Here is a 15,771-nt window from a genome sequence, read left to right on the forward strand (position 1 = left end):
GATTATTACTGACCTAATGTATTGAATCCTTTTGGATCAAAAGCGTGTTAAACAGTGTATAATATTAATAGGTACTATATAATGTAATCCATTAAATGATACATATTATTAATATCGGACAATATTTCTGTGTCTGTGCTTTTGAGACTGTCGATATACAAGGTTTGAATTGCACATATCTGTGAAAGGTTCCTTGACAGAAGCACCCTGAGACCTCTCCATATGGAACGATGTACCTTTCTCCTCCCCCTGACAACAACTGGAGAAGGTGAGAACCCCGCCTAAAGCATCTGTAGTCCTATACATTAACCACAAATTTGTGTCTGCAGGCAGTTACGTGTAGTCCCCATGTATTCATGTAGAGTGTGATCTGCTGGCAGCTGTAGGGAAGAGTGCGACATGTTATCTTGAAATGAAGCCATCATGGTGACATCAAACAGCATAGGAAGTTAGATCATGTCACATTAGAGGTAGTGTCAATGTTTGTTTTGCATGTGCATGGACTATCCCCACAGATGCCTGAAAAGACAACAGTAACGAGTTTGTTTTAGCCTCGAGAAAATCCACATCTGCATGGATGACCTAAACAGATAACACTTTATCGAAAGGTTAGATAACAGACATTGAGAGACTACGTATGTTTTACATGATTAAAAAATGGATAAATCCAAACACTCGTCAGTTTGCTCTGCACAAATGTCGCTCTTCTCAGATTCAGCCAAATGTAACTGTTGGACAGTTTGGACAGTATTTCTATTGGACAGTAAATTGCAGCCGGTAATAAAAGCCTTAAGGAAGCCTCTCTACATCACAGTCAAGTATTGAATGTAGGCTTGGCCAACGGCCAGCGCGCCTTCCCTGCGTGCCGCATCGGCCTCCACGTTGACACTGTGACATATAAAACTTACCACGCCCTTTGTCATTGTTTACACCTGAAAACGGGTTGGTCTGATCAGCTTTAGCGATGCCTTCTGTTCCCACTGCGCCAGAAAACTGCTGTGAGAACCATATGCCATAGCGCAGCTCGGATACCGGCGAACACGGCCATCGGGAACACCAGATCGAAAGCTTTATCTTACTTACTTAGGTATTGCTTTTAGATGGTTGAGTCTAAAACCGCAATAATACCACGGTTAGATGCACAAACAGTGAATTGGGTTGTATTGCAGATGTACGTAGTTGTTGTATGAAGAAGCAGAGATGGGGTGAGCACAGGATAAACTCTCATGTGGACTTTAGCCATGTACAGTATATGGTTTTAGGCAAACTTTTAGAGGGTCATTATAAATGCATGAACAGCGAGCAGTTCGCTCCACATCAATGGATGTCTCCGAGGCATGCGATAAATTATGAAACATAGGATTCGGCGGATCAAGCGCAGTTAGATCTGAAACGCCACAATGCATCATCTTAAACCTAAATCAATATTTTCTTAATCTCTCTTATAATCATATCCAGAATATAATTAATTTTCTTATAATCACTTTTCAGATGTGTTATTGTGTTTCAAATGTTTTGGTATGTCCTGGAAAAGTCCCAATACTAACCAAAGCATTTCTCACTTACTCTAACCGTCTCTTTTCTTCCTCAAGGATGAATGTTCAGCTATTCCTCAATGTAAACAGCACTAACTAAAACCTGCCAGATCTTTGGCTCACTGTCCCTCAGAGCAGATCGTGAGCTCAACGTGTTTATACGCCCCCTCCCCTCGCTCTGGGCTGCTAGTCCAGCATCATCTAACAGCCGTATTCTCACTCTTCATGTTTCGATTTTGCTTTATTCCTTTCGCAGCTTTTTGCTCATTCAAACTTGCAATAGTTTTTGAGATTGAATAGTGGGTGTGTTCATGTAATGTTTTTTTTCTCTTTTGGGATCTTGCTCTCTAATATCACCACCTATGATGAAAGGATGGCCAAACAGATGTTTTCTCTCTGCGTGGACATTAGAGCTTAAGCTAGATTTAGGATGAGTCAGAGAGCGATTGCAAATGGTTTTTGGTGTTTTCATCGACACAGGGGTCTGCTGTTTGTCATGTGACAACACGATGTGTCACAGAGGATCCGCAGTTTTACAAGCGTTTGGTTTTGTGTTGTCGTAATAGGGCTTGTGGTATGCTTGAATGTTTAAACCCATGCAAAATAGGAAAGACAGCTTGATGAACAAATTTGGTGAAAGTTCTGTCATTATTTACTGACCCTCACTTTCTTTCATCCGCAGAACACAAAAGAAGATATTTTGTTTGGTAACCAAACAGCTGTAGCCCCTATTCACTTCTATTGGATGGACACAAAACCAATGCGAGTGAATGAGGGCCAGTTAACAACACCTTCAAATGATTTTCTTTTGTCTCATAGAGGTTTGAAATGACAAGAGGGCTAATACATGATGACAGTTAATTTTTTAGGTGAACTATCACTTTACCACATTATACAAGGTCACTTACAAATTTCAGCTACATTGTTCATGTGATATTTTACCCCAAATTAAGATTGTTTAATAGTTGATTTGCCCTTCAGGTCATTCCAAACCTTTATCAGACCACAAGAACATCGGTAACCAAACAACATTGACTTGTATTGTATGGACAGAAAAGCACTGAGACCAAAATTTCTTGTTTTGTGTTCCACTGAAGTGAGAGTCATATACAGATTTTTTAACAGAGTGAGGGTGATAAATACATTAAAGAATCTAATTGATATTTGTGTTGTCTATAATGTTTACTGCTAATGGTAGTTAGAGTAGTTTGCAGGGATTAGTTTGTGTATGACCCATGGTGGTCCTCCAAGGGTGGGTGTGGCAGACTGTAAAGACTAGTAACTGGGCAGCAGTTGAAGTTCTCCAGAAGACTCGTCCTTAATGCCCGTATGCCCTTGAGGAACTGTTTACAGCTCTCTGCAGACATCTGTGATGCATTACCTATCACCACACATACTGGGTAAGGGTTAATGAGCTGAAAAGGGCGTCAACTCTGCTCATTAACCCTTTCCTTCCCAGCACCACACGAGGTAGTGTGACCAGTGATGATTCCACTTGCTTGTTCACGCGATAACCTGAGGAGTGGGTGGTGGTACATTTTCATCTCCGACCAGAAAAGGAAATGTTGCAAATGGTGCGCGTTGCCAATAAAAATATTTTGTTGGCTTTGAGAGCGATAGAGAGAGCAGTTTTTTTTACTGTTATACTAATATAAAGTGTTGCCCACAGATTTTATCTGACTTTTTTTATTCTTTCAGTGGCTATTTTTTGCACATTCTCACATTTGGTTCAAGGCCCTATGATGTGTGTCACTGTACAAATATGAATAGACTGCATCATCTCAATCGCTGTGTTTTACTGCGTCCCAAAGCTCGGTTGTGTCTGTAGGGAGGACAATGCTACTATGGTACTTTCAGGCATAGCTCTCCCTGGGGTATCTGTCCCACCAGTGTGTGGGCAAACGGGACTTGTTCTGAATCCTAGGCAGTGTCCATATGTTGTCCCTGTGGAGCTCAGCTGGACTGGGTCAGGAACACGGGTCAGCGCTGTCTTAGTCCCACGCTCTCCCATCCTGGTGTTGAGACTCTGCTCTTCCCAGACAAAACTTCCTCTGGGAGGTTGGCTGTAAATTCATTGGTCATGACTCAAGTGCGATCCGACAGTGATATGCACTCATTGAAGAATCTCTCCGTTTTTGGTGGTCTGGTTGATGCCATCTTTAAAACATCTGTATTCATTTTTTGTTTTGATTAATGTTGCATGGGTCAGCTTTAAATAGCTGTTTACAAAGTCCTTGTTCTAAGAATCTTTGTACCATAAGTGCTTGTGTTTGTTCACTTCCTGATGCGTTTCTGTGTTTACTCTACGTACTGCATGGCCTTTAAATTCTGTTTTAAGTGTTGTGCAGAGGTCTGTACAGCATGGGTGGTCGGCACAGCTGACTTTAGTGCTCCATATGGCGTGTGCATATGTATACTTCAACGCCAGGGCACAGTACAGCTTTACATGAAATGTGAAGGAGGGCAAATCTCCACCACCTTAACAGGTCACAGAGAGTATCTTTTCAGTGTATTGGTGGAGTATTATATCACCCTAGTGTGGTCTGTCACATTGTAGCCTTTCCTTCCCAGCAGATCAGGCTGCTGGCAATCTGTTTATTATTTCTCTTTATTGTTTTGGTGATAGGAATATGCCAACCCGCTTCGTGGATACCAGCTTGCCTGTTCTGGCAGACAGCAACATGTACAGGCTTCATCTGCTGGCCTGCTTGTGCATCTGCACAGGCAAACATTGCTTTTTTGTGCCCTCTGACACGCATGCCATGTGGTTTTATATACAGCGAGTTCAGGGGCTGCTGAGTTTGAATGTTAGTGGTTGCATTGCTAAGCTGCTAGTGATGTAGAAGATATATTTTCTGTTTGTTTTCAATGCCTGATTAGTGGTGCTTGCTAAGGACCATCTGTTTTTAAGAACCCCCCCAAATCTAAAAATTAAGCATACAGTTGAAAGAAAAAGTATGTGAACCCTTTGGGCTTACTTGGATTTTTTCATAAATTGGTCATAAAATGTGTTCTGATCTTCATCCAAGTCACAACAATAGAGAAACACAGTCTGCTTAAACTAATACCGCACAAACATTATACGTTTGCATGTTTTTATTGAACACAACATGTAAACATTCATAGTGCAGGTTGGAAAAAGTATGTGAAACCCTAGGCTAATGACTTCTCCAAGAGCTAATTGGAGCCAGGAGTCAGCCAACCTGGGGTCCAATCAATGTGATGAGATTGGATGTGTTCATTAAAGCTGCCCTGTCCAATAAACACTGAGGAAGCCACTGCTGTCCAAAAAAAACATTGCAGCACGTTTGAAGTTTGCAAAAGAGCACCTGGATGTTCCACAGCACTACTGGCAAAACATTCTGTGGACAGATGAAACCAAAATTGAGTTGTTTGGAAAGAACACACAACGCTATGTGTGGAGAACAAAAGGCACAGCACACCAACATCAAAACCTCATCCCAACTGTGAAATATGGTGGAGGGGACGTCATGGTTTGGGGCTGCTTTGCTGCCTCAGGCCCTGGACGGATTACTGTCATCGATGGAAAAATGAATTCCAAAGTTTATCAAGACATTTTGCAGGAAAACTTAAGACCATCTGTCCGCCAACTGAAGCTTACCAGAGGATGGACGATGCAACAAGACAACGACCCAAAGCATAGAAGTAAATCAACAACAGAATGGCTTCAACAGAAGAGAATACGCCTTCTGGAGTGGCCCAGTCAGAGTCCTGACCTCAACCCGATTGAGATGCTGTGGCATGACCTCAAGAGAGCGATTCACACCAGACATCCCAAGAATATTGCTGAACTGAAACACTTTTGTAAAGAGGAATGGTCCAAAATTTCTCCTGACCATTGTGCAGGTCTGATCTGCAACTATAGGAAACGTTTGGTTGAGGTTATTGCTGCCAAAGGAGGGTCAACCAGTTATTAAACCCAAAGGTTCACATACTTTTTTCACCCTGCACTATGAATGTTTACATGTTGTGTTCAATAAAAACATGAAAACGTATAATGCTTGTGCAGTATTAGTTTAAGCAGACTGTGTTTCTCTATTGTTGTGACTTAGATGAAGATCAGAACACATTTTATAACTGTATGTGTAACTTGCCCCGTATCCCCGCTCTGCACTTGAATGGTATCTGTTGAGATCATGTGGCTTGTTAAGAGGGGTTAAGATGTGTGCTGTTTGTGCTATAAACAATCAGAATTGTCTTTTTTTATCACATGGCTGATGAATCCCCAAGTGTTCTTGTAGCTCAGTTGGGCTGAAAAGGTCATGGTTTTGATCTCAGGGAACGCACGTACTGATAAAAGAATCCTACAGCTAAGAGGCCCCCGTGAAGTTGCATTTTGAAATGGAACTGGCAGCAGACTGACAGTTAAAGGGGAGGAGTTAATGGATAGTCATTACAGGAAGTGCATTTTCAAAATCCATGTGCCCTCATAATCTTTAATTAAAATCTGAAAAGACAATGACCCACATTGATAAACTATTTATGCTGCAATATTTCATGAAAAATAGGAATTGTCATTTTTTATTTCACTGGGACTTTAAATGCACTGTAAGTTATGAAGAAAAGGATTTTTCCAAATGTGTAAATGTACAAATATAAATTCCATAAATTAATATCTAGGGACCAGAATATCATAGAAATGCCGGGGTCTTTTGGTTTACATTTACATTTGAGTTTACATTTCATTCAAGATAGACTTTTTTAGGCATTGTCCACACTAATAAATTTATTTTAAAAGTGCATTGGGGTGAGCAGGGCTCATTATCACTCGCGTCACCGGCCTCGTGCATTTCCCCCTCACGGCTCTCGTCCCGCCCTGCACGTGGCCGGAGGAGTTCCGGAAGCATAAGAGAGGAGCGACAACAGGGAAGGGGAGAGAAGACCAAGCCTGGACTTTATGTGGACCACTAGGAATGGTGCGAGGGCTGGGCTTTCAAATCTTACACCTGACGATCAAATATTTAGCATTTTAACAATCGAATCAGTTGTCGGTAGATGAAATCAAGCCCCACCCTAGAAAATGTTCTCACTTCAGAAGTCGTTTCATGTCACGATATGGAAAAAAAGACAATAGCTACTTCTGTTTAATGGCAACTTTAACAGACCTAGTTTTCTCTCCGTTTCGGCCTTCTGCCCTGAGAAAGTGGCCGTTTCTCAATATGTATTCTTCAGCTATCTTGTATCCTCGTGTTCTCGCTCCAAGTCATCATCAACTGTCTAAGTCCGCTTCCAATACTCAAGAACATCTTTTTTGAAGATGATCTAAAAGTTAGAAAAAAAAGTTTATATACAGAACATGTTTTTTTTTCAGAAATCAAGACCAAATACATGATACGTATCTTGATTTATGGTGTTTTTAAATATGTCTTATGTAAAATGAGACAAAATACCAAGAAATTGATTGTGGATTGTTTTTTAGTAGTTGTTTTGGCTGCTCTCCAGTTTGATAGCAATGTTGAATAGTAACGTCAGTTTGTACATATTTCAAATTGCATTTCATTACAGGGGAAAATAAATAAACGCCTGACGTCAATGAGGCATGTTGACTCATTTTATTCATGCACAGTACATCATTTCAGATGTCTCAGTGTGGTTAAGCAACATTTTAGAAAACCTAAGTAGTGTCGTAGAGCATTTTTTAATGAAATCTGTTTTCAAATGGTTTAGTATGTTCCCTGTGATTCAAAGCTATAACCTTTGCGCTGCTAGCACAATGCTCCACCACTTGCGCCAGTGTGACAACACCTAACATCCTGGCTGCTAGTTTTGCGTGGGTAAACACTACTTGCATAAACATAAGCTCCAAGAGTGACCTCTCAAAGGTCAGAAAGCTTTGTTTTTCATCTCTGACCGAAGCATCTGTTATGCGTGTCGATTTTGCTCATCAACAGTAAGAAATATCTGTCCGTATCCTCATTGGCCGGTGTTGTTGGTGTTGCCTGTGTGTTGCGTTTGCTTCATTAACTATTGAAGATACTATTGCACTTTTGTTTGCGTTCTGATGAGCTCTCAAACGTGCCAGTCCCTGTGATCTAATTGAAGCAGGGAATCAGTGCCGTGCACAGTATTAGACTAACACGAGGGAATAGGCTCTGACTTCGACAGCTCTGTTTATGTTTTCCTCAAGGGGTCTCAGAGGAGTTCTCACCCTGCTCATTCTGTACGCTCTCTCTCTCTTTGACTGAGGCTTGCTTATCCCTCCCGTACTAACCCCTGAGCCAGGGCTACGGGCTCAAAACAGTAGTGAGTAACACGTGACTGTTTCCATTTCTAAAGGGAGCAACAGCCATGGACCGAAGAGAAACGACCTGGATTTAGATTAATATCACAACTTAACAGGTGACCTTTGACTTTCAAACTCTTCTCTTACAGATCATTTCTTGAGGATCTCTCTTGCTCTGTTTTTTGTCATCTTGTCATCCTTTGCAGATCTCATTGGTTTCCCCTCATCTGGTTAGATTCAAATAAATCGGACTTGTTTACACTTTCACCATCAAGAACTCATACAAACTGAATTATTTCAGACCAATCAGGAATGTCTTTTCTCTACTCCTGTCCTGTTCATGTTGTACGCTTACACTAAACTAATCCAACCCAGGGATCATTTCTTTACTAATCTTATTTTTTTTCACCAACACCACACTCATTGTGATGTAAAGAGACACGTCGCTCTGATTGGAAAAAACACAACAATTTTTTTTCCTCCACATGAAATGGTTGAAGGTCAATGTTGATTAAAGATGTTAAGCAGAGGGACCGGTGCACAATGAAAGGCTTTTTACAGTGCTGTCATGTGTAGTTGGTTATTAAAGACAGTGAGTTAGGCCGAAGGTTCAAGTGACCACAGCAAGCTGTGTGGGTGTGGCTGGCCTCAGCAGCTTTGGAAACGATGGGCCACTGACCAAGCTGTGATCTCCTTTATTCCCTGTCTTTGACCCACAGAACGAACTCTGACTCAGCTCTGCACACCAGCGCCATGAGTCCAAACCCACAGGATCCTTTTGGCATGAACCAGCAGATGGGCAGAGGGCCCCCCCAGCGGAACGGTGAGTTGCCTTTCTTCCATATTCCTCCAGGCTGTTTATTGACCAGGTCTTTATGGCTACGTTATATTGAGTTTGAGCCAGCAAAGTCCACTTGTCTGCAGCTGAAAGCCTGTAACTTAAATTAGACAGTCTCCCTCCCTTTTTGATGTGTATTTTTATGCAATACAGTTTTATGCAATGCAGTTCACGTAAAAATGAAAATTCTTTCATTATTTACTCACCCTCTTGTCATTTCAAATCTGTAGGACTTTCTTTCTTCTGCAGAACACAAAAGAAGATATTTTGAAGAATGTTGGTTACTGAACAACGGCACTTCTCATTCACTTCAGGTCAATGGGTACCTCTGTTGTTCGGTTACCAACATTATATAAAATAAATTACTTTCTTTTGTTTTCTGCAAACGAAAGTCATCCAGGTTTGAAATAACATGAGGGTGAGTAAATAATGATGAATTTTTATTTCTGGGTTAACTATTCCTTTTAAGGATCAGTATCATAATTAGATTGTGATTTTGCATGAGGTATAATAATCGATAATATAAACCACTGTATTGTACGGCATATATCATGCAATCCCACCCCTAGTGCAGCATGTTTGCACGACACAGCTGGGACTCACTGTCACTTTGTTTGTCTAGTTGTCTTGGTTACAAACATAGGCATTCAGATGGCCCGCTGAAAATGGTTGACAGTCATCCCACCCAAAGTGCTGTTTGTTTAAGGATGCGATGCTCCCTCTACCTTGTATATTCTGTGATTTTTGCAGCGCTCTTGTATAGATGCTATCGCTCTACGTGACTAGTTAATGTACAGAAGGGATGTCATGTAAACACTACAGATGTTGTTTTCGAGCCCGGAAGAACCAGAATTCCTGTTTGTCCTTGTGCCACCAGAATATTCACATACATTTGCTGCGGTGATAATGTTTTTACATTGTCATGGGATGGGATGTGATCTTCCAGTTGAGATATATGGCATTGAATAGCACGTCATGTATTCACATAACTTGTAAACCCATCTTTCGATTTCTTAGCTTGTGTTGACGATGGTTAAAAAATACGCTGAAATTTTAATGCATGTTATCATATCGCAGTTTCATTTTCAATGTTAAAGCTGCAGTTTGTAACTTTTGTTTTCTTATTGCCATCTCAGACATAAAATTGGAGGATATTATTGTGGTGATGTTTAAAGGAGCAACGTGGACATTTTAGCGACATCCAGTGGTGAGGTTGTGAATTGCAACCAACGGCTCACTACACGGCTTGCCACTCCCTTTCGGAGCACAATGGTGGCTGACACGAGACAAAGATGTTATCATTTGCTTCTTTTTCCAAGGAGAAATGTCATGTGGTTGTCAATTTGTCATTCACTACGAGTACAAATATTACTTGTCTGAAGATAAAAAATAATATTTAATTTTAAGTATCAATATAATTGTTTCGGATCCTGACTGATCAAGTTTGCTTATAAGCGTTTAGTGTCTGCTGCGGCCACCTACATTTGAAAACGTTCTCCATGTTTGCTATAGAACAAAGCAGTAATTATTATTAGTGTCAGGGCTTTATATTAACTTTTTTTTGCACATAGTACTGTTGCTAAAGAGAAAAAAACATTCATTGTTAAAAAAAATATGCAAGTGCAGTTAATCACATAAATAGACACAACTGACAAATGGCCTTAATGTTGGATACATATGGACAAATGTCAGACATATGGATAAATTAGGGCCATTTCATTATTTTGTTTATTTAAATAAAAAAAATTTTTAAGTTCTGTGTATTTCATTTGCTAACTTTACAGTGGAGGTATATTTGTCCACATAAATTACCGTAGTAAAATATAGTGTTATTTACTATAGTAAACTGGAGTAATATTCCTAGATACTATAGAGTTTTTAACCTTACTATAGTAAAATTACAGCGTTATCAATTTACTGCAAGGGTACCACAATTTTCTTTATCAAATACTACTGAATTTCTTTGTCTGAGTGTTCAAGTTAACAGGACTTTTATTTTGATGGGTCGTTGGGTAGACGCTTGAGTGTTTGACGATAGCTTCCCTCAAACTGTAAAACACTCGTAAAATAAACTCACAGAGCAACTCTGGAGATGAAGTTCATGTGTTTAGCCGATCCTCATACAGTGCAGATGCAGACAAATCCTTGACCATCACTCGTGTAGTATGTTAATCTGTCACCTCATTCACGCAGAACACAAATGCACATATTCTTATTATCCATGGCACATACAGAGTTTTTCGTAGCACTGTAATTTTTTTTCAAGTAACTGCTTACCAGTCGGCAGTGCTTAATTTGTAAATGACAAGGTGCCGGAATTAGTTGGCGTGGCAGATCCGGCAAGTTAGTGAGGTGGGGAGAAGGTACGAACGGACATGCAATGATGATCTCAAGAAAAATCCAATTAAATGTCTTTGAACCGTGCACGCATTTATGGATCGCTTTCTGTGCATTTGTGAATCGCTGCACGCATTTGTGGATCAGAGCAGGCGTTTGTGGATCGCTTTCTGTGCTTTTGTGAAACGCTGCATCTGGGGATGGCTCTCTGTGCATTTGTGGATTTTGAAACATTTCTAACGTCAAGGCGTGTGCACAATCCACAAATAGGTGGACTCTGCCCACTATCTACGCAAGCCAATCTGGTAACTTCCGCTTTCGTTTACCAATAGGGCACGTTCTAACTTCAGCCAATCATGTTTTGCTCTGCACTAAGATTCAGGGAGCAAACATGGCGGCTAGTGGCGGTCTACAATGCGTGAATACCTAAGAAATGAGAATTGCCTCTTCTTTATACTACTCAGTAATGATTGGTTGTGTTTATATGCATTGTCCATATGTTAGTAACAAACAACTGAAGCGTTTATGACTTGATAAAAGCATCCACGGACTGGGTTGTACAATCTCGGTGATTAAAAACTATAAAAAAGACAAAATCACTGCAAGAAAAATTCGAATCTCGTCATCATGGGACACATCTTTCGCATATTTTCCAGGATCTCTGTATGAAAAGGGCTTTACTGGAAAGCCCTATAATATCCAGTGCCTTTTGTGCATTTTTATGGAGAATCCATTAATTTGTACAATTATCTTCAATTCATTTTTATTTGGCACGTTTATATTTTGCTTCATACTTTTTTCATAAAAGAGAAAAGTTGTGTTGCCTCCCTTGCTTTTTGTTTATTGCCCCCGTTGTTTTTTATTTGCAAATAAATAAATGAAATAAAGTATTCTAAAGCTGTTGTGTGTGTCAATAAAAAGTCAGGAATATATGCTACATAATTATAACCCAACAATATTGATTTATTTAGCACCAGGAAAAATTTAGATTTATAACACGCTATACTGAGAGCAATGCCATAGCCCTTATTCCGGAATGGGATTAACCAAGACATTTTAGACCGCCACTAGCCGCAATGTTTGCTCCCTGAATCTTAGTGCCCTTTTAGTCAACGAAGGCAGAAGTTACCCGATTGGCTTGCATAGATAGTGGACAGAGTCCACCTATTTGTGGATTGTGCACACGCCTTGACATTACAAATGTTTCAAAATCCACAAATGCACAGAGAGCCATCCCCAAATGTGTGCAGCGATCCACAAATGGTCAGAAAGCGATCCACAAATGTAAAGAAAGTGATCTACAAATAAATGCCATTAAAATTAATTGATAAATATTTTCTGTGGAACATCTAACATATATTTATGGTTCGTTTTTTGAGCATATGAGGATTTAAAAAATGTTTGTGAATTTCTCTGTATTTATTTGCGGATTACAGTTAATTTCTTCAGAATATTGCAACAATTCTGATCCCATAATTCTAAGGTAATAACGCTTCATTATGTAACGCTTCATTATGTAATGCCCTTATAAACCTCTGAACACATAGAAATTGGACTATGTGTAATATACATAACTTTCAATAGTTCCTGCTAAATTTTACGAACCGCACCTTTAAGTTTAACTATTTAAGGCAGCTACTGTAAAATTACACTTTTCTAATTATGACTCAAGGTGAGGTGGAAATACCAGGTGGATGAGCTTGGGGTTATGCATAACCAGCATAATTCTTTTGGGTGGAGTCATGGCTTCAAAAAAGTTATTTTTAGGGGTAGTCAACGTCATGTCAGTGACGTTAAATGCAGTTAATACAATGTTTATTAGAGCCGCAACGTTCCTTTAAACACGTTCGCACAGCACATCTTTTGTCACATTTGTTTTGCTTGTTATACATTCCTTCTGTTTATCACTGACTTTCAGGTGAATTGATTCTCAGACAGGCTGAGTGAGCACCACTGCCTCGATAGTCAACCACATGTGTCGAGATTAAAGCTCCGTTGTGTGCCCGATCACTCTGTTTGGTCAATAGGTTTATCTGAGGATAGTAGGTAAAGATGTAGTGAAACTATGATAACGGAAGTAAACATCACAAAAGCAAAGACATTTCAAACTGGGAAGAAACCGCTGCATTGAAGGGCATGACAGGCATCATGGATTTAATATCCGTCTAGTACCTCGTCTGTATTCGTCGGTGTGCCGTCAAGCTCACGTAATTCAAACAAGTACAAACCAGCCTCTCGCATGGGACAGATAGTTGTCCTGCTTTTACTTTCATTGTTGTGTCATCCCAAACCTGCCAGCCAAGTTGGCTGTGTGATGCAACCGTGCCGGTCATGCATGAAGCTCCTGAATTACACTGCATGTAATGTTTAACCGCTTGATTCTGACCCTCATGGCTTTGTGACTTAACCACAGCTACTGTATAATAATAACATTTCTGATGATCTATTTTAAATCCAGTAAGCTAAAGACATGCAGATGTAAAGTTCAATGCAGAGTTTCTATTTTTTACACTTACACTGGACTCGGGCCAACCATGTGTTGTTTGTGCTGGTTGTCTTTTTACGTCTCTGTTGTGGCGTTTCTCTCAGCTGGTCTCTGTGAGAGGAAATGAAAGTCTCCGTACTTTTTCTTTGTGTCATTGTGCATCGCTGTTGGGCGTATGAGACAGGCTAAAGTGCTGGCTGCCGGGGCCGGTTGATCTGGCTTTGAGCCCACGTTGCATCTGTGCTTGGCCAGCATTGCCAAAGGAAGCAGAAAAGGAGGTTTGTTCTCCACAGGATCTCTGTGGTCCGCGCAAAACAATGGCCCGCTATTGATTCACTTTGCGCTTGTGGTCACAGATTTCTCTCCATTATTTTCATTCCTGAAACAGCCCCTATCATGGAGGGCTTGTTAAAGAGACAGTGCACATCTATTTTCTACTCCCCTGTAGGAGTTTTTGATGGGTGGAGTAAGTGTGAGCTTCAAGTGACTCATTTCAATGAATCAAATATTTATGTTTAGGCAATTGAACTGCCAACTCTGGAGCTTTAAGGCGTTAAGAGTGTCTTGAAGAGAAATATGAATAAAGAAGGAAAGAGACCCTGCCAGAGGCCTTTTTCTCTCAGTTTTTGGAGGAGAGAGAAGCTTCTTTAAAGGCTTTGACTACAAGATCAATGAATAATTTATTAGTTAAAAAACGAGAATCTGATATTTATTTGAAAAGCGGATTTAGTTTCTGGTGTATGTGAAAGCTTGCAGTCAATATGCACTGATGGAGTTCTGCAGAAAGCCTCACAATGGTCTACAGGATGGAAGGTTCATCACTCAAATTCTATAAATCCCTCACCATTGGTGTGTTGGTTTTAAAAAAAAAATGTAGCTAATGTTCCCAAAATCATAGCCGAAGATTTGATTTGTCTGAAGTGTGAGGTCGACCTTTGCTACTATTTTGTTTGTTTTGTGAGTGAGCAGTAGTATCACAAACTATATTAAAGGGTTAAAATTCTAAATGACAATTCTGTAATGAATTACTTACCCTCAAGTTGTTCCAACTGAGATTTTCTGAGATTGCACTATTGACTACCGTAGAAGAACGAATTACATCTACATTTATGCATTTGACTTGCGTTGCGTTATATTATACATTAGTATCGGAGAACATGCAATCCCGATCGAACCCATGACCTTGTCATTGCTAGCACCATGCTCTAACCACTGAGCTACAGGAAAGCTTTTGTAAGAATTATTGTGTCTACAAATATTTTTTGTTATGTTGAACACAAGAGAAAATATTTTGAAGTATTTAGAAAAGCAAACCGTTCTGAGGCACCTTTGACAAGTCTGGTGCTCCAGATATTTCAGTTGCTAACATTCTTCCGAATATCTTTCTTTGTGTTCAACACAACAAAGAAATGTATACAGGTTTGAAACAACTTTGCAGAATTTTCATTTTTGGGTGAACTATCCCTTTAATGCTACAATAATGCTGACAGATATGTATTGTTTCATATCTCTTTAAAGGCAAACAACACATAATTTGAAAAAATATATATATTTTGTAAATGTGATATTATTAATCTTTGATCTAATTGTCATTTCTTTTTCTGTGTTTGGGCTCATCCAGCTATCATGAACGAGGCAGAGGTGGACGGTACTGGAGATGGTAAGTGTGTGTGTGTGTGTTTTTTTTTAGCATCCCGAACTCTTGATATACAATGAAATTATATGTAGGTCATGTCATTCCAAAGGTGTAGTAATTGACAACTATGGGCTTTATAAGAGTTTAATGTCCCACATTTGTCTTCCTCTGTTCTATGATGTGAGGGTTTAGTGGGGTGATGAACATTTTTAATAGTTGGTGTCCCCTGCTGGTGATTTTCACAGATAGTGATAGCATTAAACAAATGGGTTCTGTCTGTGATGACCTCTAGGTGTGTGTGGAAGAATTTTTCTTGCTCCCGTCCTCCCCTTTTTTTCCTGCTGATCTCGTGTCTTGTCTCGTATCATCTATTGAGAGATTCTCTCTGCACTGCTCTACAACTGAAATAATGGATCAGATCGACTCCCCCGTATCAACCTTGGCCAAGGCTGGTGCTGGAATTCAACCCTGAGTGGAGCAGTACGGAGAGACGCTCTTGCGTCCCTCCCCCATTCTACTGAAACACCTGCAAACATAGGCCGCACTCGAGGGCGGTCACCCATTCCCAGATCCATTGCCTCCGTCGCTTTGACCCGCCAGCCTGACAAGCGGGTCTGTATACGCCGCCACCATGGCAGCAGGATCAGATGGCTGCTTGTCGGAACTGGATTACTTATCCCTGTTGCAAGTCTTGTC

The 15,771-nt window shown here is 40.2% G+C and overlaps 1 protein-coding gene across 9 annotated transcripts in view; it reads left to right on the forward strand.

Annotated features, from left to right (window-relative positions):
• Window positions 1–15,771, forward strand: part of crtc3 (CREB regulated transcription coactivator 3) — a 34,768-nt gene that overhangs the window by 8,924 nt on the left and 10,073 nt on the right. For 6 of the 9 annotated variants that reach the window (XM_079452263.1, XM_079452265.1, XM_079452260.1 and 3 more), the window contains 4 exons: window positions 207–268; window positions 7,833–7,895; window positions 8,499–8,602; window positions 15,061–15,099. In XM_079452263.1, coding sequence (XP_079308389.1) covers window positions 207–268; window positions 7,833–7,895; window positions 8,499–8,602; window positions 15,061–15,099 — 268 coding nt within the window. The remainder of the gene's footprint in view (window positions 1–206; window positions 269–7,832; window positions 7,896–8,498; window positions 8,603–15,060; window positions 15,100–15,771) is intronic. The other 3 variants (XM_079452266.1, XM_079452262.1, XM_079452261.1) reach the window with 1 other exon arrangement.

The sequence above is a fragment of the Barbatula barbatula genome, assembly GCF_947034865.1.
Source record: "Barbatula barbatula genome assembly, chromosome: 1".
Classification (NCBI taxonomy): domain Eukaryota; kingdom Metazoa; phylum Chordata; class Actinopteri; order Cypriniformes; family Nemacheilidae; genus Barbatula; species Barbatula barbatula.